The 27,161-nt window shown below is 43.2% G+C and overlaps 6 protein-coding genes across 10 annotated transcripts; 3 read left to right on the top strand and 3 right to left on the bottom strand.

Moving 5' to 3' along the window:
• The first annotated feature begins 450 nt into the window (after positions 1 to 450).
• On the top strand, positions 451 to 2,322 carry LOC105418833 (GPI-linked NAD(P)(+)--arginine ADP-ribosyltransferase 1). The gene is made up of 4 exons (XM_011619676.2): positions 451 to 600; positions 753 to 835; positions 932 to 1,641; positions 1,913 to 2,322. Exons 2-4 carry the CDS (start codon positions 776 to 778, stop codon positions 1,977 to 1,979), a joined length of 837 nt encoding a protein of 278 aa, XP_011617978.2. The 5' UTR covers positions 451 to 600; positions 753 to 775; the 3' UTR covers positions 1,980 to 2,322.
• Positions 2,323 to 2,970: 648 nt separating this feature from the next.
• tacr3l (tachykinin receptor 3-like) lies at positions 2,971 to 6,330 on the bottom strand. Of its 2 annotated transcripts, none has more exons than XM_011619673.2 (5): positions 5,848 to 6,330; positions 5,450 to 5,638; positions 5,170 to 5,320; positions 3,524 to 3,720; positions 2,971 to 3,404 (listed from the first exon to the last, which is right to left on the bottom strand). In XM_011619673.2, the coding sequence occupies exons 1-5, from the start codon at positions 6,297 to 6,299 to the stop codon at positions 3,227 to 3,229; spliced, it is 1,167 nt and encodes a 388-aa protein (XP_011617975.2). In that variant the 5' UTR covers positions 6,300 to 6,330; the 3' UTR covers positions 2,971 to 3,226. The 2 variants fall into 2 exon arrangements, with proteins under 2 accessions (XP_011617975.2, NP_001267041.1); NM_001280112.1 differs by having other exon boundaries at positions 3,227 to 3,452; positions 5,848 to 6,206.
• Positions 6,331 to 9,161: 2,831 nt separating this feature from the next.
• On the top strand, positions 9,162 to 12,799 carry LOC101061157 (N-acyl-aromatic-L-amino acid amidohydrolase (carboxylate-forming) B-like). Of its 2 annotated transcripts, none has more exons than XM_029850769.1 (7): positions 9,162 to 9,592; positions 10,479 to 10,723; positions 10,792 to 10,984; positions 11,203 to 11,296; positions 11,373 to 11,480; positions 12,010 to 12,122; positions 12,187 to 12,799. In XM_029850769.1, exons 2-7 carry the CDS (start codon positions 10,479 to 10,481, stop codon positions 12,379 to 12,381), a joined length of 948 nt encoding a protein of 315 aa, XP_029706629.1. In that variant the 5' UTR covers positions 9,162 to 9,592; the 3' UTR covers positions 12,382 to 12,799. The 2 variants fall into 2 exon arrangements, with proteins under 2 accessions (XP_029706629.1, XP_003978389.1); XM_003978340.3 differs by having other exon boundaries at positions 9,168 to 9,592; positions 10,479 to 10,705.
• A 23-nt stretch (positions 12,800 to 12,822) lies between these two features.
• On the bottom strand, positions 12,823 to 15,686 carry cldnd1b (claudin domain containing 1b). The gene is made up of 5 exons (XM_029850770.1): positions 15,576 to 15,686; positions 14,562 to 15,530; positions 14,329 to 14,430; positions 14,086 to 14,223; positions 12,823 to 13,784 (listed from the first exon to the last, which is right to left on the bottom strand). Exons 2-5 carry the CDS (start codon positions 14,815 to 14,817, stop codon positions 13,564 to 13,566), a joined length of 717 nt encoding a protein of 238 aa, XP_029706630.1. The 5' UTR covers positions 14,818 to 15,530; positions 15,576 to 15,686; the 3' UTR covers positions 12,823 to 13,563.
• A 205-nt stretch (positions 15,687 to 15,891) lies between these two features.
• Positions 15,892 to 20,782, bottom strand: glb1 (galactosidase, beta 1). Of its 3 annotated transcripts, none has more exons than XM_029850767.1 (17): positions 20,593 to 20,743; positions 20,261 to 20,407; positions 19,988 to 20,157; positions 19,661 to 19,811; positions 19,079 to 19,139; positions 18,907 to 19,001; positions 18,648 to 18,828; positions 18,457 to 18,515; positions 18,259 to 18,380; positions 17,764 to 17,804; positions 17,569 to 17,681; positions 17,389 to 17,463; positions 17,212 to 17,301; positions 16,985 to 17,098; positions 16,720 to 16,851; positions 16,360 to 16,593; positions 15,892 to 16,272 (listed from the first exon to the last, which is right to left on the bottom strand). In XM_029850767.1, exons 2-17 carry the CDS (start codon positions 20,351 to 20,353, stop codon positions 16,024 to 16,026), a joined length of 1,980 nt encoding a protein of 659 aa, XP_029706627.1. In that variant the 5' UTR covers positions 20,354 to 20,407; positions 20,593 to 20,743; the 3' UTR covers positions 15,892 to 16,023. The 3 variants fall into 3 exon arrangements, with proteins under 3 accessions (XP_029706627.1, XP_029706628.1, XP_011617976.2); XM_029850768.1 differs by having other exon boundaries at positions 20,261 to 20,318; positions 20,593 to 20,742; XM_011619674.2 differs by lacking the exon at positions 20,261 to 20,407 and having other exon boundaries at positions 20,593 to 20,782.
• Positions 20,783 to 21,051: 269 nt separating this feature from the next.
• ccdc86 (coiled-coil domain containing 86) lies at positions 21,052 to 22,932 on the top strand. Its single transcript, XM_003978344.3, has 4 exons — positions 21,052 to 21,649; positions 22,089 to 22,218; positions 22,299 to 22,373; positions 22,645 to 22,932. Exons 1-4 carry the CDS (start codon positions 21,177 to 21,179, stop codon positions 22,771 to 22,773), a joined length of 807 nt encoding a protein of 268 aa, XP_003978393.1. The 5' UTR covers positions 21,052 to 21,176; the 3' UTR covers positions 22,774 to 22,932.
• Positions 22,933 to 27,161: the final 4,229 nt, after the last annotated feature.

Genomic DNA, 27,161 nt, shown 5'->3' with positions numbered 1-27,161 from the left:
TGAGAGGAATCTCTGAGACGGAAAAGAAAATTGCATTATAAAGGACCTGAGTTCAACAGTGCCAAAAATCCGGACAGTCACAGATGTGTTTTTCCATTAAGAGTTTTTCTCATTTCAAGATCACCCACATTTAGTTAGCTGTTTCACATCGAGTCAGTCCAATGGATATTGATTGTATTTACACTAATATCAATTAATTTATTCATTCTACTAAAATGTGTTGATTGATGACATTGAACGTAAAGTGGTATAGATTTTTACAAGTATTGTCTGCAGCTTGAAAGGAAGACTTGAAAGGGAGTTCTTAAAACAACATTTAAATAACTTTCTTTATATTTTATATAGATAATACACGTATTGCTAAATATTGAAATGAGGAAAAGTTGGATCAGTTGGAGGTATTTGATTTTTAACAGCATCTCTGGAAACTATGCAGCTTACAAAACAAGTGAGCCTCTTAGGGGCAGTCATTTCCTTTTACAGGAAAGTAAAAAGAAGAAACTCCCTCGAACACAGTTATACCCACATACTTTCCAGTGAAGACAATCTACTCCCACGTTCCTATTAGAGGATTAGTGAACCACTCACAGATTTACTACTGTAAGTATATACCGTTCTTTTAAAATATATATATATATATATTTCAGACCATCATTTACGCTAATCTTAGTGAAGATAATAACTGGAGTTCCTGTCTAAACAAATCATTTAGTCAGCATTCCAAGCTGTTTATTTTTCGATTTCTATTTCAGCACACAAAAAAGACTCTTTTACCATGTGGGGGAAAAGAAAACTCCTTCTTTCAGCAGTGATATTCACAGCTTTCTGCTGCAAAGTAAGTATTGTTTGACTTAACAACTATTGTTTGACTTAACCGGCATGGAAGAATGTTTCCAGCATCTAAAATAAGCATTCCATATCACATTTATAGGTGACTGTACAGAAATCAGAACATCTGGATATGGCTGAGAATGCAGTTGATGACCTGTACAGGGGATGCAGCACTCAGGCCTTTGACATGTTTATCAATGGAGGCTTGTTGGAGGAAGAGCTGAATCACAGTGAGGAGTTCTCAAACGCATGGAAAACTAAGGGGACATCTTTGAAGCCAATCCCTGGAACATCGAAAGAGCATCTTGTGGCCCTTCGTGCGTATTGCAACGACGAAGATTTCGTAACTACCTTTAACCAAGCTGTAAAGACACTGGGTGCAGACGCAGAAAAGTATAAAGACCAATTCCATTTCAAATCCTTTCACTTCCTGCTCACGGATTCAATGAGGCAGCTGAAGTCAAAAGACTGCAAGACTGTTTATGCTCTCGCGGAGGATGAAATCATAGCAAAAAATGGGTCAAGTGTCAGATTTGGGCGGTTCCTCAAGGCCTCTTCAAACTTCAGTTACGTGGAGAAATTGACAGATTTGTCTGGCGATTTCATCTTTAATATCACATCTTGCTTTTTTGCCAACATGGGACCCAACATCTGCAGTGACAAAGACATCGTCCTCTTGTCTCCTGCTGAAAAGTTTACTGTGGAGAACGACGGCAAAGTGCTCCAAAAAAAAGAAGAGTCTGAATACCACATGATCACGTTAAAACATGCAAATCTGGATAACTTCCATAACTGTTACATCTTTTCACGGTAAGCTTCACATCTTCACTCAACAGCCATTTGTATATATTTTAGAGTGAAGGCAGAGCATTGATTGGTGCATATTGAGGACAAGTAATAGAATATAGTGGTTTAAAAAATATGTAGATTGGATCAAAACAATATATTTTGACTGTTAACTATAACTGTTCTGCAGACACAAAATATGCAAGGATACATACAATATTGACATGCTGGTGTGGTGAATTTATGCTGCTTTTGTTTTTAGAAACGCAGTTTTCCTTTCTTTCCGCCCCTTTAGGTGCACAGCTGATAGCGCCGCCTGCTGGCTCGTGCTGGTGCTGGCAGCTTTGGCTGCCTGGGCTTGAACCTTCGACTACTGAGGGTAAAAGTGAAGACTTGCAAGTTTTTCTGCTGCTGAAAGTTTTTCTACCGCTTTACTGCTTTCACACTTCATGGACCAAAATGTTTTTTTCACTTCCTTAACCGATCATTCTAGATTTAAAATCTTTTATATATGGGTTTAAGTGTAACAAAGAAAATCCTGATATATGCTCATCACAATATGGCATTTTGTTTTTGTATGACTGTGTGCTTGATTGCAACAGACATGTAACTGTCCTTTTTAATCCTGCATGGAAACAATGATGAACGTATCACCGTAAAGCCTGGACCTGTTGTTTTCTTCATTAAAAATAATTGACACTTCTATATCTATATTCTATTTATAGAAATGCATTTATTGTGTTCTTGGCTGCCGTTAATGTGAAAACAGGCAGATTTTAGAACCCCTGATCATCCAGTCCCAATATATAAATATTGGGTAGTAAAATCATACACAATATAAGTATGTTTATGTTAGCTTCTTACAAAACATTATTATAAATATATTTTATAAAATGGAATAAAACATTGATGGGCATTTATTGTAGACAGCAAACCTTCCTTTCTTAATAATTCAAACCAAGTTATCAATCCAAAAATGTTGATTTTTTTTAAAGATTTCAAAAACATATTTGTTTGTTTCTCAAGAATATAAATAGATGAATGCAAAAAAGAAAGATTAAGATCATTCTGACCTTGGAATGGTAAAGATGTGCAGGTAGTTTTACCTGGACCAGTATAGCCTGCCCATCGATCCACCGATCCGTCGATCCGTCGGTCCGTCCGTCCATCCGTCCATCCGTCCATCCATCCATCCATCCACCATCCATCCATCCATCCATCCCTCTATCCATCAATCCCTCCATCCATCCATCCACTCACCCATCCATCCATCCATTCATCCAGAACCATGTTTTTGGACCATGTTGGAGGAACTTTACACAGAAAGAATTAAGCTGGAATCACAAAGGGAACATTTCCTGTGCTTCCCCGATGGATGCACTCATTTTAATTGGGAATATACATTTTATTATTAGTTTAAATCTACCACCTGACTGGTAGTGATGTATGAACATTTTTATACTGAAAACAAAATATCTTTTTAATCTATTACACATAACTCTACACACCAGAAAATTGAACAAAGTAAAATGATTTTTGTGATTTAAACATATTTTACTGTCAGCTGCGTACTTTGTGTTTCAGACATGCATGAGGATGGAATGGAATGTTAGCTAGCTGTCTTTATTAGCGAGCTCAACGTTGACTCTGGAGCTGGTTCGATGGAACGAGCGCCCTTGTTTTTGCTGAGGATGCTGGTGTTGACCCGGGAAAAGGTGCACGTGCTGCTCTGGTGGCCCTGTTGGAGTCTTCTGCTTCGGAGCTCCAGCTCGTCATAGCTTGACATCCTGACAAACGGGCACCAGCAAAACACCCGCTTGAACCCGGCCCGGAACCTGCCAATCAAATCGCTCTTTCTTGTATATGAAGAGCAGATGCGTGCGTCTTTTCAAGGCTGGACACTCACCTGCCATTGAGGCAGCAGTAGATGATGGGGTTGTACATGGTGGAGCTCATCGCCAGCCACAGCACGGACAGGTACACCTGCTGGATGTACTTCCACCTGCTCAACTGCTTGTTGAGACCCGTCACAATGAAGTAGACATGATAGGGCAGCCAGCAGAGGGCAAAGGTCACCACTACGATGATCATCATCTTCACAACCTGCACAACAGGTGACAGTGTGTCTAATTGAACAGATACTGTACTTGTGTGGGTAATGTGATCTAATGTCACATAAACCTCTGTGGTTCTTCATGCTTCTCGTCTTATGTAAGCGCAATTGTTTTCTAAATTCAGGACACAAACAGGATCAGAAACCTCTATTGAGATTTTTATCTGAAACTGTTCCGAAGTGGCAGAAACTGGAACGTTCGCTGGGCTGGGAGAACGGGTGGGGTCAGGTGATAATCCCATGTGCGCTTTATTACTACTGGCAACAGTCCGAGCGTCAAAAGATTAGGTCTGATTTCATAACATTTTCGCAAATGTAATGAAAAATTCTGCGCCGCAATGCCGTCATCATAAAGGAAGCGGTGGGTACAGCACTCACTGAGATTCTCAATGCTTTGGGAGACTGCAGCTCTCCATGGGGGCTTTAGAGACTACAGCACTCCACGGGGGCTCTCGTCTGTTTTCTTCAGCGCTGATTATATTTCAATGAGTTTCCAACAGCTGAAGTACGGCCGGAGGGAAAGAAGTGGATGACACAACAAAGCAACAGGTTCCAGGAAGAACAAATGAAAGAGTGCTGCAGACCTCATCAAGGTGCTACTCAAAAACACCGAGGCTGAAAGGAGCTCACAGCTATTCACAGGCAGGCATTTTGTTGGTGCGATCCTTTGAATCCGGACTTCCTATTGTCCTGTCCCTTCAGTTCTTGGCATTTACAAATCCCACTCGTCTCGCATATGTCCAATTTTCGCCCGCAAGCTGCGTATCGGATGAATTTCCTCCGACAAAGACATCTATTAAAGGACGGAGACCTGCATTCAATATGTTTGTGCCACTTTCATGTCTTTAATTTCATTAATTTCCTTAATGTCTTTCATTGTCTTTGCAAATCCTCTGTAGAATTCTTTGACAGGTGACTTCAGTGGTATACGTGATCAATATCAGTAATATTCCACAGTAATCTCTGGGCTATGGTGATAGAAGCTCAGTATGACAGCTGTGATGACTTTAATCCCTGTTTATCCTGACTCTCACTGTAGCTGCTGCACAGGGCGCTGGGTCGTCTGGCTGATGACGTCGGCCAGGATGAAGTACCTCTGGAAACACTTCCTTTTGGCCGCAGGATTACACCTCAGCTGAATAAGCAGGGGTCTAAGCTTTAAGTAGCAAAATATATTGAAACAATGTTTTGATTTTGGGTTTAGCAGCTCGTGGCCCCGGAAAGTGCATCAAAAGGTGAAGGTCGGGTTTCAGATTCGTCTCAATTTGCGATATTCGGCTTATCTTTTATTAAAATAACTTCTGGTTTCTTCTTCTAACTCTAAACCCTAACCTTGTGATGCCATTTCTTTACTTATTAGTCATTTGCTGTAACAAAATGATGGAACAGTATCATCATCATAATCCACAACAATAATGATGAATAAAGACAGCGCTTACCTTCCTCTTTGCTCTGATCTGCCCGTGATAGTTGTCGGCTGAGTCTCCGGGGATCCCCCCTCCCCACAGGGTCAGGCCCACGATGGTGTAAGTGATGGCCATCACCAGTAAGGGCAACACATAAACCAGTATTGTCACTATGATGTGATACCTGCGCAAGAACCAAGGACGTGTCAGCACGACGGACAAAAGGGTACCAGATGGTTGCAAACCTACGAGAAATCTAAACTCTAAATCCATAAAATGATGACCGTGAAAACAGAAAATAAAAGCTCCTCACATGAACGGGTCGTCAGACATGCGGGGCCAAGCCACGTAGCAGATGGTCCTGCGGTGCAGAACTCGGGTGGTGGAGAAATAACAGAGAGGGAGCGCCAGAACCACGGCCAGGGTCCAGATACCGATGATGACTCCTGTGGTGGCCTTCGCCGACAGCCGAGGCTTCAGGGGATGGATGATGGCCACGTACCTGCAGGTTAGGGGGTCAGAGGTCACGCAGCACAACCTCTGCTGCATGTTCTACTAGATGATGCTCACAGATCAAGGTTTTAAATGTAGAAAATGAGAATTTAAGATAAGTTTTAAATAATGGAGAAGGCTTGAGTTAAATGGTGCCCTGTTTGCTAATAATGTGACAATAATCACGAGTCTGGTGCTAATGATCTAATCTGTCATTACCTGTCAATGGCGATGGCGGTCATAGAGTAGATGCTGGCAAACACCGCCGTGACCGGGAAAAAGTTGTGAAACTTGCAGTACACCTCGCCAAAGTACCACTCTCCGTGAGCCGCGTACACGAAGTTGATGAGCGTGTTGAACGCTGCCATGGACACGTCGGAGAACGCCAAGTTGAGCAGGAAGTAGTTAGTGACGGTGCGCATTCGCTTGTGCGCCAGAATGATCCAAATCACAATCAGGTTTCCAAAAACCGCCACCGCCAGCACCGTGCTGTAAGCCACCGACCACAGCACGATGCGCCACGCGGGCTGCACGAACTGGTTGTTCAGACTTCTGCTTTCCTCCCGATCGGATGACATCTCGTCGCCGTGGATCTCCTCCGGTGCTGCATACAGACTGCGTGGACCACTTTGGCACCTCGGATGCGCAACGACGCACTGGAGTGTTGACATGTGACCGCCGCGGTGGCGAAGCGCACACGCACGCACACACACACACACACACAAACACAGATGGAGGTGGCAAAGGAACACTCATTCACTGGATCAGGTTTTAGCTGCTCTAATCAAACATTTTACCGTTTATCCTCGTAAATAAAATAAAATATCTAGTTAATGTTCAGTTAAATTAACTTTCCGTAATTGAATTCAAAATCTTTAAAAGGGTCTTATTAAGCATTACTCCGGGTTTAACTAGGTTAAGATTATTTTCACTATTAATTTAACATAGCATTGAGCCTCATTTTTATAAAATCAAGTCATTTCAGTTAAAACTGAAATACTCTATTGAGAAATTATTCGTTTTATTGTACAAAAGGGAAATGATTATAAGCTGTGACTATTAATTCAATTGCTTGATTTTTAGTGGTACATAAAAGTACATAAAAAGTGTAGGATATTCACTAACGGAGTTCAATTATGTAGTAAATGTATAGTTTGATTTTGTGTGCATATTAATCACATAACCCCAATGAACTGTAAATTGTCTGTCAATAAAAAAAACTGTGAAATTTAGACACAACATACATGGGTAGAGGTGGGATTGACCTCTGATCACAGAGAGAAGCTGTGCAACGTGCTTGGGACCCTCTCCCCATTTCCTGCTTCCGACTAAAGAAGAACTGATGCCCGATATGGTAAAACTATGGAAGGAAATGTAAACCCTATATGCTGGAATGTACAGATGTAGATGTATATTGTGTGTGAAGGGTTTTAAAGCCTTTGTCTTCCTTTAGTTCCAGAATTTGATGATTGATCGGTCGCTCTCCATCTGTAAAGATGCCAAAATAGAAGATTTTTTGGCTTGGACATTCTCTCACTTTTAGAGAAATGTTTCTCAAACTGAGCATTTAAATACCTACAAAAAAAATGCACAAGGTTAGGAAGTGTGTTTTCCCTCAGCCAAACCTCCTTACCTGGGGGTCGTCTGCTTCAGGGCCACTCCTCGTCTCAAATGTCACCGTTCAGAGCGCAACGCATAGAAAAGGTCACGGGCTATTAAACGGCAGCTGATAACACTGCCGGCTGCATTTCAATTCAGATTTTCTCCGCTCTGTATGAATAATTCAGACTCCTTTTAATCAAAATAGGGAAGCAACAGCGGGTGAGATGACTCGTCTGTCGGATAAGTGTGTGCCAGCAGGCAGTCCAATCAGTCATCAATGCCATCATCATACCAGTTGTTTTATGAAACTACAAGATTAGCAATTATTATCATTATTATTATTGCACTTGTTTTGCTTTGTTTTGGTTGTTTGGGGATTATGATCCTGATTATGGGATTGTGGCACTGCTTTTCTACTAAAATGTCTTGCAAACATTGATGATCTGCAGGAAGAAAGTGGAGATCACCAGGAGTAACCATGATGCAGTGAAGAGAGGAGGGATGTTTACAGCACAGGCTCATTGAGCAGGCTGCAGGGGTGCAGCGTTAACAGGTCCTGCAGGGCAGGTGTCAGCAGGAGGGACCCGGGAGCCACACCCAGTGAAACACTCAAGATAAATGTGTGGAAAGAACAAACAAGATCAAACAAACAGTTTATCTGCAGGAGAGCAGCAGTCCTGTTTATCTCGAGGGGTTTAACAACAGACAAACTGAAATTTCTGTTGTTTCAAGTTCTTACAGCGACGTTTAAAACCAGGTGCCTTTGTCACATGTTCACGTGCACATGCGTGCACTCCACACCTCGACTAACACCCAAGGCAGCAGAAACATCAGCATAAATGAGGAGGAATCACACTAAACGCACGTTGTCAGAGCGCCGCAGGTCGAAAAGCTGAGGGAAACAGATCCGATCCGGAGAGAAGGATCAAACCAACTGAGACAGCCAGAGGGGTCACAAGCATGTGGAACTGAGAGGAAGCAGATTATCACCCAGTAGGATTACATGTCTAAATGGAGAGAGAAAGAAAGAGAGAAACCAGAGATACCAGAGAGGAAAGATGGGAGGTAAACATTTTAAAGAGCCAATCTGAAACGTTTATTCTTCTAATAATAACTTTTTACACTAATAACTCACTTAAGCATAAGAGATTTATATGTGCCCCCCCTCTATGGGTGCTACAATATCTGTATCCTGTATTGTGGTTGTGGTGGGCGGGGCTTAGTCCTGAAGTGGGTGGGGCACACCGCAGGTAGGAGAAGTCTGATTTTAAAGCCTTTAAAAGAACAAAAATATGTCCCTGAATTGAGTTTCTAAATGATGTTTCACATCCCAACAGTGAGGCCCAGCACAGGCTTACGAGTTATGTTAGATTCCTTTTAAATGACGTCCTTCAGTTTCTGTTTCTGTGTCTGGTTGTTACATGTGTTGGATCGCAATACCTCCTGTATGTAGCTGCCGATCCGCGTGTTCGTTGAATGAAGACTTCGAGAAGAAGAGTACCAATTTCAAAATGTATTTGACAATAAAACCAATTCCAGATACAAATATTACAGAGCTCCGGGCCAGTTCATAACCCTAGCAACAACAGAGTCAATTGTCAGGGCATGAAGTCTGACAACCTAACTATCCCTTGGCCCAGTCCTTTATAGTCACACACATGCAAATTCACAATGTCCATGCAATCCAATCCAGTTCCTCTGCTGGGATGACCTCGTCCTCTTCTTCCAGCCTCCTTTGGTGTTGATACAGTCCTTCTTTTCCATTGCTTTCCCAGGTGGCCAGATCCCATTCTTCATGCAAATGTGATCATCATCAACCCCCCTGATATCCTGTTTACAATGAGTGTTTGACACCCCCTGCCTGACTGGCTCCTGCCTGACTGGCTCCTAAGATAACAGTAGAACAAACAACAATCCTGCAAATGTCTCTGTTCTTTATTTCATTTGCTAATGAGTCTACCTTGCCTAACTTCTAAGAGAAGACAGAAACATATGGTGAAACACATAACAAGATAAAGACAATTCTCAACACATGTAATCCAAAAATGCTGTTACACCTCACGGACACGTGATGCTGGCACACACACACACGGAGCGAGTTCCAGCTGCGTGACAGCGTGTCCAGCTTTCTGAAATATGAGCTGAAATACACGAGGAGGAGGCGGAGCAGGCCAGGGGGAAAAGGAAGCAATACAGTGAAGTAGGAGGGCTCAAAGCTGTAAATATAATAGTGCAGGGACACACAAGCTAACACATGTCTCCGACCTAAAAGTTGTCCATGTTGAAGCTCTTGGATTTTGGCAACTGGCGACCTCTGGAAGAGCTGAAAGGTTGCCGAGCAGGCCGGACGACAGTCTGAAAGGTAAGGCAGCTGATAACACCGAGTCTGTATATGCATTCAATGCAAATTGTCCATCTGCTTGTACATTCTGGGCTGATTTTGTAACTTCACTGGACTTTGTCCTGTTTGTTCACGTAAAACCCGAAGCAGCAGGCGCCCACAGTCAGCTGGCTGTAAACACCTTCAAGAAATATCCTGTTTCACCTTTTTTTGGTTCTTTCTATGGATATTATAAATCCACGAAAATTCTCTATGATCTGTGGATGCCTGACATGTACGGAAGGATTATACTATTAGGGAAAAAGCAGATTTACTGACAGCAGCACATTATTTTGGTGTACACTGCACATGCAAACTGATATTTACTTTATTAAAGCAGCCTTAATGGAATGCTTTGTAGAAGCTGTTACCATATTCCACTTGTGGTCCAGCGTTATTCGACACGGTTTCACATTAAGAGCAGAGTTTGAAACATCATCCCAAGAACAAAGGCAGAAGTGTTCATGTGAAACCAATTCATCGTGTTATCAAACTTTGGCTTCAGAAAGTGAAGACGGGGAGGAGTCACTGAGGATATTCCTCGTTTGCTAAAACAACCTTTTCCTCCGCTGAAAAGACAACACGTTGGAAAGTTGGACCTCCCAGATGCCGCCGCCTCGGACAGCAGATGTGTGACTCCCTGCTGCGCACTGTGCGGGACGGAGCACATTTCAGGCCTTTTCCAGAACGCAGGAACGTCCTCCTCAGCCATTTGATGCATTAGGAGGCAGCTCTGGTCAAATATTGACACAGAAAAATGGTTTCCAACTGATCAAAAACACCACTGGTTTATCCTCAACCCACTTGGTGACTGCCTGGGTTACTTTTTAATTGACCTGCTGACTCCCCCCCCCTTCCCCCCCAACAGATGGCTCATGTCTTTTTCCCACCGCTGTCCCGTGTGGCCATTTGCGGGGGCACCCACGGGAATGAGATGTCCGGCGTGTACATGCTGAGAGAGCTGAAAAAGCGGCATATTGAGCAGGATGGACCAGTTTCCCTAATTACTGTTCTTTCCAACCCCCGGGCCGTGGAATCCTGCAGGAGATACATCGACAAAGACCTGAACCGCTGTTTCACGAGTCAAATGCTTAGGCAAGTTGAAAAAAACCTGTAAGAAAACACTCATGAAAGGAGGACACGATCCATGACAAAAGTGTACTGACTCCCCTGCTTTCCAGCGGCCCCCTGACCGACGACACGCCCTACGAGCTCAAGCGCGCGCACGAGCTCAATGCTCAGCTGGGACCCAAAGGGAGCCAAGAGGCCGTGGACCTGCTGTGCGACATTCACAACACCACCTCCAACATGGGTCTGTGCCTGATCTTGTACTCCACAGACTGGATCCCTCTCCACATTTTAAAGCACATACAGGTAATCATGGTGCTTGCTGCATTCCCACCAGGCTGGAGTCACCCCCCAGCAGACACCCTGTCTCACACATTACATATTAATGAAACAAAATGCTTTGGGCCAAGCCTTGTTTGCATCTCCTCTAAACTCTGATCACCTCTGGGCACTTAGAGTCGATGTGGTTGTGACAGTCACGAAAGAATCCGCCATGTTCTAAATTCGGAGTCATTTGTTTTCAGAGCAAGATGACGTCCACACCTGTCCGGGCGATCTTTATCGATTTGCCAGCCTCGGAAGGCTATTCGCTGGAGTCTGTGGGGAAGCACGGGTTCAGTAAGCGTCTCGCGTCCCAACTTGAATGCGTTTCGGGAGGCTGCTTTTTAACCGTGGGGGGCATCTCACTCTGCAGCCTTAGAAGTCGGCCCTCAGCCCAACGGCGTCCTCAGGGCGGACATCTACAACCTGGTGAAAGAGGCTGTGGAGCTCACGTTTGAATTTGTCCAGAAGTTCAACGCAGGTGAGTAAGATGCCAAAGAGGAGTTAAAAGTGCAGCAAAGCCCCCCCTCAGGGCACAGCAGACTGATGTTGAACAGTACTGCTTTTAACACCACGGCCAGAGGACAGCAGATGAAAACTAGCCTTTTGGCTAATTCTGTTTGTTTTTTTAACCATGTGAAATCATGCGTTTTATGAAATTGTATTGTCCCCTTTCAAATAAGCAAAGATAAAGATAGGTTGGAATTTTACCTTAGGTTAAAAACTCTTACTTTTCATGATTTAAAGAGCTCTGTACAAGGTAAAGAAAATAAGGGTAGAATCAAACAAATCAGCTTTGCTTCCCCGCCCCCCCAGCTTAGATACTCCAGCCAGCATTTGTTAATCCTCACCAATTTTGACCTGCTCACCTCTTTAAACCCTTTGAACAGTCCTTTGTCCTGCAGGAGCTTGCCCAACACTCAGCCTTCTGGCCGATGATTGACTAAATCCACCTCATTGGTGATTCCGTTTTCTCTGTTTAGCATCGCTCACGTGTCCTTTACTAACAGGTCACACGTTTGAAGGGGGTGAAGTGGAAGCATACACGATGGAGGACAGTGTGGACTATCCCCGGGACCCCACAACTGGAGAGATCACCGCATCCGTTCACTCCGAGCTGCAGGTACGACATGATCGTCAGCGAGCGTTGGTCGCCTGGCCTCATATTTCACTCTCCTCTCCTTCAGGATAGGGACTTCAAGCTCCTCAAACCAGGCGATCCCATATTCAAGAGGTTTTCCGGGGAAACGGTGACCTACAAGGGAGAAGAGCTCTACCCGTTCTTCATCAATGAATGTGCATACTACGAGAAGAAGATTGCTTTTGTCTTAGGGGAGAAGGTCAAGCTGACCTTGCCGCCCATAAGCGTGCAGAAGGACTGAAACGGTGAAGATGGGAGATTAAATATTCACAAATAAGAGCGGAGGTTACAGAGTAGATTAGAACCACTGATCAAGTGTTCAGTTTGTGATAAGCTGACCTCCAGGAACAGCTCTGCAACAACGCTACCTCGACATTTCTCAAGTTTACACACATGAATTGTTGAGCCATTGTTATTTTTTTTTAAACAAATATACAAGCAATTTAAATCTATTCAGCAGATGCTAAATGCTAAAACAACCTTTTCCTCCGCTGCAAAGACACGTTGGAAAGTTGGACCTCGCAGATGACGCCGTAGATGTATACAGAACCTGGGTCTGCAGATGACTAGCCTTTGGTTCAGGATTAGCTTGTTTGTTCAGCTCATTGATTCATTGGTCACACGTGTTGTATAAATAAAGCTGAATTAATACATTTAAATTTGAAAAAACACAGAAAAGCAGTTAAGTAGGCAAATTCTGTTTTAATCAGAATTTCTCTCTTTAAAAAACTGCAGTGTTTAAAATAATAGAGGCCAGAGTGTTTGAAAAAAAAAAAAAGGCATATATTCTTGTGAAAAATACACTGGAGAATATCAGTAAACGTCTTAACGCACATGGACGACATGTTCATCATCTTTAGAAATCAGAAGTCTTGGTTCTGACATGCTGAGCTCCAGTGGAACCCAACCAGGTCAGAGCTACGTCGATTGACCCAATTACACACAGGCGTGAGTGGTTTAATTTCTGCGTGATTGGCGATCAGTCAACAGGCGCCACAGTCATAACAACAACAACCACAGGTGGTGAAAGAAACAGCGTGAAGGCATGCGCGGCTAAAGTTCCAGATTTTGGATTACGCAAACATTAAGGCCAACACAAACTTCCTACGAAGAAAACACGACTGGAGTATTTTACACATGCTTTAACAGAAATGTTTCAGGCTCCAGCAACTGCTGGCGACAACATTTGTGACGCTGATGGCAACCGAGAAGAAGGCGTTTAAAAGTACGACAGACAAACAAACAAACACGGCGGCAACAGGAAGAACATGCTAAAACAGCAGTCGATTATTAGGTACAGTTATTAGATACGTTAAATAAATGAGCACCCATATGTGTGATAAGCCTTAAAACTCAGATCAGAAACGATATTTACATTGAATTTAACCGGTACACTGCATCAAGGGGAGTGGCGACAGTCTCTTTAGGCTACTCTGTATGCCATCACGCGCGTGTAGCTTTTGCTGTGACTCCGTGCCGCCCACAGGAATAAGGCAGCTGCCATCATTTGCAGAGGAAAGGAGATGAGTGCGAGGTAAAGGGACCAGCCCATTGAGCTCTCCACCCCACCTGGCTGTGGCAAAAACTGGTGGAGTAAATCCACGCCGGCGAGGAAACAGCAGACGGTTCCCAGAGAGCATAAACCTGTTGTGTACAGGTGAAGCACGAAAAATTTATTCCACAAAATAACTGAGTGGCTTTCAGGTACAACCTACAGAATCTTAAATCAGAAACATTTTTATTGCAGGCCCTGTTTACGCAGCGGTTTCAGAATTTCTGCAAACAGCAGACGGCCCAAACAGAACTTTAGTTTTGCGTGTTTGCCTGAAAACGTTGCCTTGTAAATGGGGCCTCAGGCTGCTGGTCTGTGGCTCTCTTGAACTATAATCATGAATAGCATAAGCCACATTTCCCCTTTCTTTTCTTTATACACGCATTCTCTTACCTGCCAGCAGATGCAGCACCCCCGCACCTAAGGTCGGTGTGAAGCTACGACACAGGCAGGCACAGAGCCCAACCAGCCCGCTGAGGAAAACCAAAGCCAGGGACACCAGGGGCAGGAGAAACTGACACCTCCACAAGTCTGCAGAGGGGGGGTCATTGCACTCTATGGATAAACTGTACACACTCATTCCAGGAAAGTAGCACGCTTCAAAGCAGTATTGATATTCAATGCAATGAAACCTACATGTTCTGAGCAGTTCCTCTTCACTGTCGGGGTCTCCGGGGGCCTTGTATTTAGGATAAAACTGCTGCTGGAGTGTGAAGCTCACACACTCCATCTTCAGATCTACAGCCACAAATGCAAACTGCCATCACCACACTATAAGGGTGCTTCAAGAAAACAACTGAAAAGCCAAATCATTCATAGGATTTTCAATTGAGGTTGCTAAATGTTTTAAGAAGTAGTGAAGGACATACCTGGCACCAGGATGCACCTCCACCACAGTCCCAGGGTACCATTGAGATGGAACATGGCTTCAACGTAGGTCTTTTCATTGAAGTCTCCATTGATGAACTCCTCTTTGAGCTTAGAAGCGTTGCTGACCTCGTGTGTAACTGGGCTGTTGTACTGGTACCAGTGCTGGGTTCCGACCGCCACAGACAGGTACACACTGGCCAGAAGACTCAGGACAGAGCCAATAACCAACGCTGTAGCATATCGATTGTCTACCATGGTCGAGATTAATTTAGCCCCAATCTTTAAAAACACAAATAACTTGCGGTTTGAAGATTTAAAAAGTATTTTGCTCTAAAATAGAAGTGTCAACTGGACAAGTAAAAAATCTATTTCCATTTGTTGTTTTGGCATCTTTCCCAGCATCGTATTTTATGGAATCAAGATGCCATAAAGCTGCATTTTGATTCTTGCTGCACAAACAAAGGATGCAACAATCTGCCAAACAAATGACAAAAGTAACAGCTGATTAGCATTGACACAGCTAGCTAAAACAGTCTTCGCCTGCTTAAATGAGAAACACGCTAAACTACTAAACAAATGATTCTTTTTGTGAGTATTTCACTTCAAACGTGTCTTAATATCATGAGGTCACGCGTTTTTATATTCGACATCATAACGAAACGATACACCTTCCGTGTTTTGAGCGTTTTTCTTGTCTGAATTTTCAAGCCTCCATTTTCTTTTTCTTCTTCTACGGTGTCTAGAACCCAGGAGAATACCCCCACCTGCTGGACAGGAGTGCAACTGGTTTGAGCAATATGTGGCCCTTCTCACACACACGCACGCACACACTTCCAAACCTACTATTGTGCTTCTTTTAGTGTTTAAAAAAAACACTATCCTGACCCTCATTTCTATTTCTTTAGTTAAATTGAATTCTTGAATCCCTTACTCCCAGAGAGTTCATTTTTCTCTGTGCCCTGTGTGACCTACACTCATCTTCAGAGTTCATTTTTCTCTGTGCCCTGTGTGACCTACACTCATCTTCCTTTCACATGTTCCCACCTGCCACTTCCCTGCTAGTTTAAGCAACTTCTCTACCAGTTTACCATGGTCTTCACCTCATTCTCACAACTTCCTCTCTACGGTGTCCCATCATATCACGTAATCATATAATAAATAATTGAGTGGAGCCTAGGTGTAGTTTCTTCCTGGGTTTTTCCAAGTTGAATTAATTTGACAAGTGATCATCCTTTCCATTAATGCTATTGGTAGTAGGTTGTGAGGGATCCTTAATGGGTCTTGTCACAGGAATCTCCGCAGCCTTGAATATCAGACTGAATTACAATATTGAATTACAAAACTTAAAATTATATTTAAAAAGAGAGAGACGGGTATCAAGTACACACAACCAGCGCTGGTGTGGATGGGAATATCGACAAGAGCTGCAAACAGTTTTTTTGCAGCAGTGCGTTCCAGCATTCACAACAGATCCTCTTTATAGAAGAGTCTCCGGGCCTGTTTGTAATCCAACTGGAGCGTTGCGTTCAGCAAGGGGGAAGCTGTGAACTCCACATAGCATGAGCTGCAGGGAGCCCCCTCCAGCTCCAGAACAGTCACATTGTTGGGCCCAGCTGTGCTGAGGATGTCTGCAGGGACAAAAAGTGTCACCTGAGGGCCTCGGGCCGGCCAGTAACGACCCACATTGAAACCATTGATCCAAACTTGTCCCTGGAAAAAGAAACATACAGATTTGCAACATTTCTTAAATGTTACCACATTAAATGCACGTCTGAATGTCTTATATGGGCAACGTGCCTTCCTCCATTTGGGTAGTTTAACGTAGGTGTCCTGAGGGAGATCTGGGATGCCATCAGGAATGACGAAGCTTCCCTGGTAGAAGGTGGGTAGAGAGATATCAGCAGGCTGGGGGGCTTGTGGAGCTTTTGTCCCAACCAACAGGCCCTGACTGACCACCTCATCGATACTGAGACTGAACATGGTCCAGCCTGAGAGAGTGTCGTTCCCCAGTGTCAGGTTGGTCACCAGCCCCTGTGCAGCAGATTGATCCGTGAGTGATACAGGATTAAAAATAATTTTAAAAAAAATAAAAAATCATTCCATGCAGGCCGGAACTCTGCAAACACGCTTCATTTTAAAACTAAATCTAACTTTAACCTTAAAGTCATTGATGTCTTTTCCATAATTGATTCGACCCATATTCTCCACCAGTATGTCCAGCTGGCTGCCAACTTTTCCAGTTACATTGATGGTTATTCCATTGTTCCTTTCAAGAATTCCAACAGTCACCTATAGAGGGAAAACAATCAGGGGGCTAATTTAGCTTTGATATTAGATAAAAATGGAAAATGTCTCTTCCACGCACATATCATTTAGAACCCATCATGTGTCGGGGCGAACCACCGTCAATGATCGGACTCACCCCGTCCACGGACACATAGGCTCGATCGTGCACGCCATTCAGGGGGGACGACAGTGGCGTCGGTCTGTTGCAGTCAGCAGGCAGAGAAGTTCTGTAGAGAACGTAACCAAACACCTGCAGAACCGCCGGGTTGTAAAAAAAGATCAGCTGTAAAACTTGGTGAAAGGCAGAAAGTAATATTGCAGATGTTTATTTTTCCAATAGATGATAAAAATATTGATTGACACCTGGTTGAGTTCAAGGAAAGTCTTTGGATATGTGCTTTTCACAGGGCCGGAGAAGGCGAGGATATCTAAAGCCTCAAATATCGTCTGAAGCTGCAGTGACAAAGGGCGGCTTTTATGAAACAATGCATTTTAAAATAGCAAAATCCCGATAAATTGATTTAAAGCACCAAAACAAACCTTCTTCATCGCGACACGCCCATATGCATACTTTGGCGTTGTGGGTGGGATCGGGCCTTCGGGGATGTTACGGTACTTTAGGGAAAAAGAAAACAGGAAAAGAAAATTGCATTTCCAGCTCAACAGTAAGCGTATAAAAATAATAATATTAAAGCCTTTTTTCTGCCAGGCTAATCTTACCATTCTGATAACATTTCGGATGGCAAAGTATTTGTCTGTGAGGTCTCCTGCTTCTGTGAGCGGGGCGTCATAGTCGTAACTGGTGGGCTGCGGGCTGTAAGGTGCGTTGGCACCTGAGGTATCCGAGAAAATAGGAGAAATAACGAACTGATTTTCCAGAGTAATGATATCTCATACTAGTCGAGGAGTACTCACCATTCCAGTAACCAAAGTTGGTTCCTCCTATGAACATGTACCTGCGAGAAGTCACATGACACTGAATGTCGGCAAAAGTAAAGCAGTTTTGCCAAGCAAAAAGGGTTCAAAACAGGTCAGTACATCTTGAATTAAGATTACCACCCAGCAACGTTAGATTATTTGTGTTTCGTAGTGTTTCACCCTTTTTGAACGGTTGTCATTGCGTCACAATACCACTAGATGTCGCTGTTTCTATTGAAAACACTAAATTTAACCACAATATTTATGCACAGGAAGTTGTTGACACATTTACGCATCTTCGACGCTTGAAATCATATGCTGATACCAATTAGTATTAATATTGGGTAAAAAAGCAGCTATGGCTTCATAATGGGTAGTGCAACATTGCTATAAACTGTATTTGATGCTATTGTTGGATCAGAAATGGGTTTAGTTCTTCCCCGTATTCTCTCTCTCTCACTTATCAAACAATTTCTGATGGCTTTAACTCACATGTTGACATTTGCTCCCACAGCCAGCATCTCATTAAGCGACTTTGTCACGGCGATAGATGGCACAACAGAGTGAGGTGACCCCCAGTGGTCCAGCCAGCCTGTGTAAAACTCAGAGTTCACCTGTGAATATGACACAAGCAACTCAGATCAAAATAACATATAAAAAGGGGTCAAATGTACCAATCTGGGCACCTACCAAAGGCCCCCGAGGTTCAGCGTGTCTCTGGGCTTCGAAGGCGGCCGTCACATTCGACCCTAAAAGAGTCAAAAAAGGAAAATCAGACATTTCTTCGGATTCCTGGAGTAAAGAATCAAAAGGCCATAAACCGAGACCACCATATATAGATTTCTACACTGAGACACAGCATGTTGCTAGGCAACACTCACCTGGCCCAAAGTCAACAGTGGCGTAGAGTCCCTGCATCGCGCCACACTTGAGGTAGCCAGTTCCGGCTCCATCGGTGGTGAACAGCACCACCTCGTTACCAAGGTGAGAACGGAACAGCTTGGCCAGGTGACGCAGGTAGTTGTAGTCACACGCGAAGTAACTCCCATATTCGTTCTCCACCTACGAGCCAGGAAGAGCAGGAAAAGCAAGTTATTTCCAGGTGTTGTAACGCCGCAGGAAGAGGAATTCCAGAGTCACCTGCACAGTGATGATGGGACCACCGTTTTGGTACAGGTAAGGTTTGATCATGGGCAGTATTTTGCCCATCCACTTGTCCACTGCTGCGATGTAATCTGAAAGCGAAACCACACGTGACAGTCATGCTGCCTCAGTTAAACTGACCATCCCGTACTTCCTCTTTGAGTCCGACCTGGATCAGAAGACCGCAGGACGATGTCTTTCTTCTGGAGAAGCCAGGCCGGCAGCCCACCCTGTTGACACCATCAACGAGAACAGAATTTAACTTAAATGACACTTTAGAATCAACCAATGAGCAAACCTGTTTGGATTAGCGAGCACCCCCTGGGACGAGAGTGTCTGACACATTTAGCAGCTCACAACAACTTTTAGCATCTTTTATCACGACAGCAACAGTGGGTCCGACCGCCGGACCACCAGAAACCAGCCCGATTTAGGTAAATTATCCTTAAAATTGAGGTGTGGTATGAACACAGGATTACCAGGGTTTGATCTGATAATTGTTTAACAAGTTAAATAAATTCCTGGTAATTTATTACCAGGAATAATTTAGCAATTCCACGTGACAGCGACGTGTAAATCTGGGAGGAACCCCTGCCTTTCCGAGGAGTTTCAAAGTCATGTCCATTATCCAAGTGCGTTAAAGGGGTGGATAAAAATGGAAAAGGAACAGTTACAAGCATCACATGGTCGGAAAATGAGAAGTAAACCTGAAGAGGGAAGCAGCAGCATGAGCAGGGCCAGCGGTACTCACCATGTCCCACTCTGCACAGATGTACGGCCCAGGACGAAGGATGGCCAATAAACCAATGTCGTTGGTCAGCTGGAGGAAATACTGTATGTCCCTGTTCCCACTGAAGTTATACAGGCCTGGAGACTCTTCGTGGTAGTTCCAGGGGATGTACCTTCAGAGTACAACCAGTATCAGACTAATGAATGCAAGTTTGATTATACCTCTGTTGATCTGTAAAAGAAAAAAATTCTCCAAAAATTCACAGCAACAATCTTCAAATGTTTCATTTTCTGTGATGGAAGACATCAGACTGCAGACAAAACTATGAAGGGAACGAGGTGAACTTACAACTGGACGGCATTCAGTCCCGCCATGTACATCTTCATGAGCCGATCCTTCCAGTAAACTCGGGGGATCCGGCTGTAATGGATGCTTCCTGAGATGTAACGAAACCTTTCCCCATCTTTCCGAAAGCAGTCGTTCTCGTAATCCACGCTGAATGAGCGGGAGGCTGCGAGCTGGAGGGCACAAAGGCATAATTGGCAGCTGAAATTCCCAGTTCATCCCCTCCCGAGCGGTGCAGTTTGGTTTTAATGGTTCAGGTGTGACATGTCAGCTGACCTGAGCATGTTGTGTCAGAGGAATATTGGTTGTTTGATCGGGTTTGATCTTGGATTTTCTGAATTTGTGAAATAAAGCAGTGGTTGGGGACATCCATGTTTTGAAGCAGAGTTTGGAAAAACCGGTCTACCTGGAATCCCAACTAAACTTTTAATGAAAATAAAAGAAATACAAACTCATTCGGAACGCTAATGTAATCAAAAGCTCAAACATTAAGTAATCAGAAATTGACACACAGGCGTACAATGGGCCAACGAACGCTAAAGAAAACACTCAAAATCTTATCAGAGATCTGGGACTCTTGATTGTCAGTACTAGTCTGATGTACTTACAGAACGTCCAAACAGCAGCAACACCAACGCAAATCTAAGCGGGCCCATCATGAGACGTCAGGTCCGATGTTGTTTCAGTCGGGGAGTGGAACTAATGAACTTTTCACACAGGTTTCTTCTTAACCTTTCCCAGCCACATTACTCGCGTCCCTGGGTGTTGTGATAGTTTGACCATCATGAGTTACGGAAGTGACAGTCACGTGATGCTCTATGGAGTCATGTGAGAACTTGATTTCTTCACAAGATTTTTATATATATTTTGTAGATATAATTTAAATATTTTACTTCATCCATATATCTGTTTCTTCCTTTCAAATATTATCTCATCACAATATCAACACAATAATTTGAAGTATAATGAAATTAAATGGGAGCGGGACTTACTTGCAGTACATACCTCCTGCCGATAGGCGGTGATCGCGTGCGCGCTGTTATTTACTTTTATGCGGAAATCCATCTTTCTTTGCTCCGGCGTTGGCCACACGCTGTTGTTTACTTTTATGCGGAAATCCATCTTTCTTTGCTCCGGAGTTGGCCACACGTGTTTATCTAGAGTAATGTGGCACAGTAAAATACAGTAAAAGATGTCGAAAAGGCAGAAAGTTTTGTCAGAAGTAGATGGTTCGGAAATGGAAGTTCAGACCACTAGAGTGACCCGCAGCGGCCGCATATCGCGTCCCCCACCTGAGAGGGGGAACACCGAGACCCCGAAGAGAACCACGCGGAGAACGAGGAAATCTGTCGTCCAGGAGCTAACAGCGGCGGACGAGAAAAATGGGGAGCAGACCCCCGAGGGTTTACTGGACAGGGAGGCGGAAGTGTCAGCCCACCCGGGGCCGTTTGCCGTGTCGGAGGCTGCAGCAGAAAGCACGACGGACCTTAACGGGAACGGGGCGATGGATCTGCCGGGAACCACAGCGACAGAAACGCCTCCCAGCAGTGTCGAGTCTGTCCCAAAGAAAAAGTCTCTGTTGGCTCCAAGTAGAACGCAGAAAACGGTCATTCCGCTGGGAAAACCAAAATCGGGGAGAGTTTGGAAAGACCGCAATAAGAAGAGGTCAGGAGGTCACCGGGGCCCCGTTTGTGTTACTAAAACCGGAGCATTTAAGATTAAAATCTTAGTCTGTTTTTCACTTAGATTACGAACACTTGCACTCAGTTTATGGAACTGCTTCACTTTCTATATCTAGCTTATTAAATTAAACATGTTTAAATATGTGGCAAGGCATCAGAGGCATACTCAGCCTGGACAGGTACACAGCAATGTAAACATGACATTTACAGCACGTTTATGTTGTATTGAACACCCTAAAAGCCAAAGCAAACCTGCAAATTAATTAAGGACTCATGCAAATTCTAAAATGAAACAATAGTCTGCGTTTGCTGTTAAACACATCACACAAAAGTCAGACACATGGAGGGAAAGCTACATACAGAAGGCCGGATCTATGTGGCGTGTATGTAATGTATCATTTATCATCTGTTTACTTTTTAAGGTTCTCTTCAGTGGTGAGAGACAAACAGCTGTGCACATCATGGGAAAAGAAGATGCAGGCCAAGCAGGAGAAGTTGCTGGTCAAACAGTATTCCTTGCAACTTAAAGAGGAAAAAGCCAAGCAGAAAGAGGTGGGCTGGTGCTGTTATCCTGCCGTATATGCAGCTCTATACGTTTCTGATCCTCCTTTAATCTTTGTCTGGTTTTATAGGACAAGAGGAAAAGGAGAGAAGAAAACCTGAAGCGTAGAGCAGAGAATGAACGCAAAGCTGAGATTGTGCAAGTGGTATGTAAACGCCTCTAAATGGCTCAGCCTACACTGAACACCACCTGAATTGATACATCCTTATGCATATAGTAACTCAAACTAAGGATATCCTATAAGACGTATGTATATTTGCTCCCTTGTTACTATATTGAATCATCAAAGTCAAATTTTAATGTAGGCTTTGCTCCAAAAGGTGGTTCTGGGATCTATTCTGGGAAATATGTATAAAGTAGACATAAATTTATGTCCCAAGAATGTTTTATGTGAGCCCTGTCCATATGTTTCACAGATCAAGAACACGGCAAAGATCAAAAGGATGAAGAAGAAACACCTGAGGAAAATCGAGAAGAGAGACACGCTGGCTCTGATGCAGAACTCAACGACGCAGAATGCAAAAACCAAAGCCCGAAAAAAGTAACAAGGTTGGGCAGGATTTCAACCAAACAGGGATGATAAATGCATCCTTTTGCCCTCCTGTTTGACAGCTGATGAGTGAAAGCCAAAACTGTATCAACCCAGGAAATAATCACAGTTTTTGGATGCAAATAAATGTTAACAAGGTATTGAAGTACATAAATCTGGATGTTTGGCTCATTTTTCACTGAAATAAGCATAAGTAAACACCAAAATAGGTTAAATCCATCATTGCATTGGAGGAATATTGGACACATTAATGTGTGTCCCTACAGGGGAGATGATTAAAACAATGAGTGAGCAAGGCCACGAGACATTAACGCAGAGACACATCCTGGTCCTGGTTACAGTAGATCACTGCTGATGTGAATTTCCCATCGAAGAAAGAACTAACTAAAAACAGCAAGAGGCACACCTGCCTATACAGTATATTGGCAGAATAGGGTCACCTGACCTGTCACATGTACTTATTTAAACAACCAAATGTGTACATAAAACCAATGAACTGAGAGGTTACAGAGAATACATTTACAAAGAAAAAAACACGTGGCTGAAGATGGAAACACTCGTGTAACTCGAGAATGGCAATATTTCCTGTTATTTGGAGGCTTCAAACATTCCCTCATCAATCCCGCATTAATCTAAACTCAATTTGCAGTTTTCGATCAAGTCCTGGACAATGATAGTGATTATTTAACATGAACTGTATGATTTTAATATTACAAAGCGATAATAAAATCAAGTTCTCACCTCCAACAGAAAGTTTCATCCGCTTATATTCGAGACAAGCATTTCACAGATGATCCACTAGAGGGCGCAAAAGATAACGTTTCTATCACAAGATTCAGGAAAATTAATTGTAACGTTTATTAATTTACACACACATATATACATACATATATACACACACACATATATACACACACATATATACACACACAAACACACACACACACACTATATATATACATTTAAAATATATATAGCATTTTTTTTACTTTGGTCGACCTATAGGGTGACTTTATTTTAAAATCATAATACATTTAAACAAGTGTGTGTGGTCTTTATTTGCAGCTTGGTGACAACATGAACTTGAAACTTCAAAGTCTTTTTCTTCTTGACACTGTTGCCGACAAGTGACTTAGTGACGCACAGATTGACAGAATGTTCATCATAAGCACTCCAGGACACTGCCTGCAGGTTAATGATGGCTTGGAGGTGAGATGTGAAAGCATGAGAATAAAAAAACAGATGTAGGAATTCCACCACCACCGCCATCATAGTCAAATACAGAAAAACACGTGACACAAAAAATTCAATAGCGTTTGTCACTGAACAGTGAATCAGAATGCTGTTAGAAGGGGCCCAATCTTGATATGTGGGAACACCTTTGTGGTTACACACTGAACACAAGAAATACCTGTTTTATACACACACACACACACACACACACATATCTATACATTATACATATACACATGTGTGTATTTTCTGGATTAAATTACAAATAATACCCGTGTTGATTTCATGATTTTTTCTTGGTTTGTGCAGAAATTACTTTGACTTTTCAGGGAACATATGTTGTATTTTTTTCCTAAAAAAGGGAACAGCCCGGAATGGTTCATTTGTCTGTTGTGATGTGATGCGATGAGCGTGTTTGGCCATATTTGCCATGTATACTGAAACCTAAATGTCCCCACAAATAAATCTGTCATTTCATTTCCCAACTTTCTAAAAAAAAACAAAAAACCCAAAAACTAATGGACAAACGGTCAAAACCAATAACATTCTCAACTGGGAAAAAACACAAAGTCAGTGGTGGAATTTTAACAGGAAATCAAAACAGGTGGGGGCCAATCTGGTGTAATATGGTGAAATATGAGGAAAATTAGTTGTGTTTATACTGTTTTTATACTAAAACGAAGAGTTTTGCTGCCAAAACCTGCAAATTCAAAGATTACAGGAGAATATTTCGAGTTTAAAATATTTAATGTAATTAGTTTGCATTTAAACATGCCATTCTATAGCCTACATAGCAACCATTCCAGCAACACTGTAACACACAACTCAGGGTGTTTTCTTCATGTTTTGACTGTTTTATCGTCTAAAATAACACTGACGTTTGGTCAACATCAACGGAGGACGGAGGCAGAGTTTTAATAACATGGACCAGAAACAGAATATGAGAGCTAATTATGGAAATGTTCACAACTCAATCAATGAATTGATCTGACGCACACAGGGGACGGTTTCGGTCCAAAATACAGCACGTCCACCCTAAAAACGGGTAAACAGTGCACACAAAGACACCCTGCATTCTTCTCACCTTTCCTCCATTTCTACTGATCTCACATGACACGTCCATTGCCAAAGTGGCTCGTGTGCACATCATTCACAACAGTCAGGCACAATGACGTCTTTGTGTCCCACAGGGGACGACGTTCGGAGCTGTTTGTCCAGTAAATCTTCTCTGCTGCAGCAGAAATGCTTGTGGAATCCTCTAAACCACAAAGGTGAACAATGCAACCGGTTACACCGAAGGTGAGCGATGCAGAAGGAATTGCCATCTGTCACGCACATTATAGACGGGGGGTTTTTTCCCCCCTTCCTTTTCCAATCGTTTTTCAGGGCTGAGACTCAAGGTATAAAAGAGGTGTCACGACGGAAGGTGCGCATGTGACGGTGAGACCAGAGGAGGAATCTCAGCTCCGGACAGACTCTTAAACACAAACAACAGAATAATTATGGACAATCTCAACTTGTAAGTATCTTTTGCGCTACTAAGTGTTAGCCTAACCATCTTTCTTGAAAAGGTCTGTTTTTAAGTGAAGAAAAGGCAGAACACACAATTGTTCCTCCCCCCCTTTTAGACGGATCGGATTTAAGGGGCTCCTGACCTTTCTGCTTCAGCTCCTCCTGATTGGTGAGTGTGATGGTGTTTGTGTTGGAGATTTACCCTTAAAATGATCCAGCCTTGTTCAACCACACAACTCTTTCCAAGCAGCATCGGCATTCGGTCAGAACAGCACCAACGAGACCACCACGGCGATGGTGACGACGAACGCCACGAACGCCACCAGCACCGGCGCCCCAACGCATGGAGGAGGCCTCTACCTGGGCAGCCTGCTGGCTTGTTACCTCTGTATTTTCCTCTGCAGGCTCCTGCTGACTGTTTAACGACGCATTTGACGTTAAAATGAAACTTCGGGGATCTCTAGGAACACGCGGGTTGATAGGCTTCCAAGTCTAGATGATCCGGTGTGTTCGCAGATTGTTGTATCGGCTGCTCGAAGTCAGAATATCTTGGTTCAGGGATTTTCTTTTCTTGCTTTTTTAAATTGACTTTTCACTGAAGACACCTGTAACTGCTGTTTTGTTAATGACCCTTATATCCTGATCCTCATGCAATGAGAACGTCTACTGGTGTCAAGAAGCTAATCTGTGTGGATTCACATTGTTTTAACCAGAAAGCTAAATGCCGAATAAATTAACTTGCAAACACGCTTTGTGCGAATGATCCATCACCTTGAGATCTTGTAAATAATGGAACACCTCGATATGAGCTTTGAGGAGTCCGTACAGAGCAGCCTGCAATGGCAGAGATGGTGCCAACTCCTCGTGATAAAAAGGTCTGCGTTGTGTGCTCAGAGCACTTTGATGAACTCAAGGCCAGAGGAAGCGTAGATTAGATGTTTTCACTGTAGTTTTTGGGGCCCACAAAGCCAAGGACATCTACATTTACTAACTGCCGATTATAAAACAGACTACAAATGCGCACGCACATGCATACAGGTTTATACTTATTTTAATGGTTCTTTTTGTAAGCTACTTTATTTTTGTCTTTGCTATACATTTCCATTTTAATATTATGATTATTCTACTTTCACTCCTTCTTTATTGTCAATCAATCAGACTTTATAGGGCACTTTTCTCACAAATGAAATGCAGCATTTACCCCACCAAAGCTTACAAAACAGTCTCACACACACGCGCGCGCACACACACACACACACACACACACCGTGCACTCCTCACAAACATGTATAGAGCTTGAGAGAACGTATCAAAGCGCTGTTATTCATTAAAGTGCGTGAATATGCTTAGCCTCACAGTGTGAATCATGTTAAATCATGTTACATCCATTCCTAGTACAGTTTTACAGCACCATGCTTCTTTTTTGGACAGTAATTGGCAGAATCTGCCGTAGAAGTCAAGGTGTGTGTTCTCTAAAGCAGACAAATATGGCTACAATATGTTAAAATATAAGAGCTCTAAAAACACACTCAATCATTTCAGGACTTCTTCTAACTGGATTCCAAAAATTCCCGTTCAGGTGGTTTTTATGTCCTACTTCCTGGGGCCTCTGACATTCCAGAGGGTGTTTTCATGGGG

Source organism: Takifugu rubripes, chromosome 17, assembly GCF_901000725.2.
Source record: "Takifugu rubripes chromosome 17, fTakRub1.2, whole genome shotgun sequence".
Taxonomy (NCBI): Eukaryota; Metazoa; Chordata; class Actinopteri; order Tetraodontiformes; family Tetraodontidae; genus Takifugu; species Takifugu rubripes.
The sequence above is the reverse complement of the archived record's forward strand: the minus strand, read 5'-3'. Positions and strand labels throughout refer to the sequence as shown.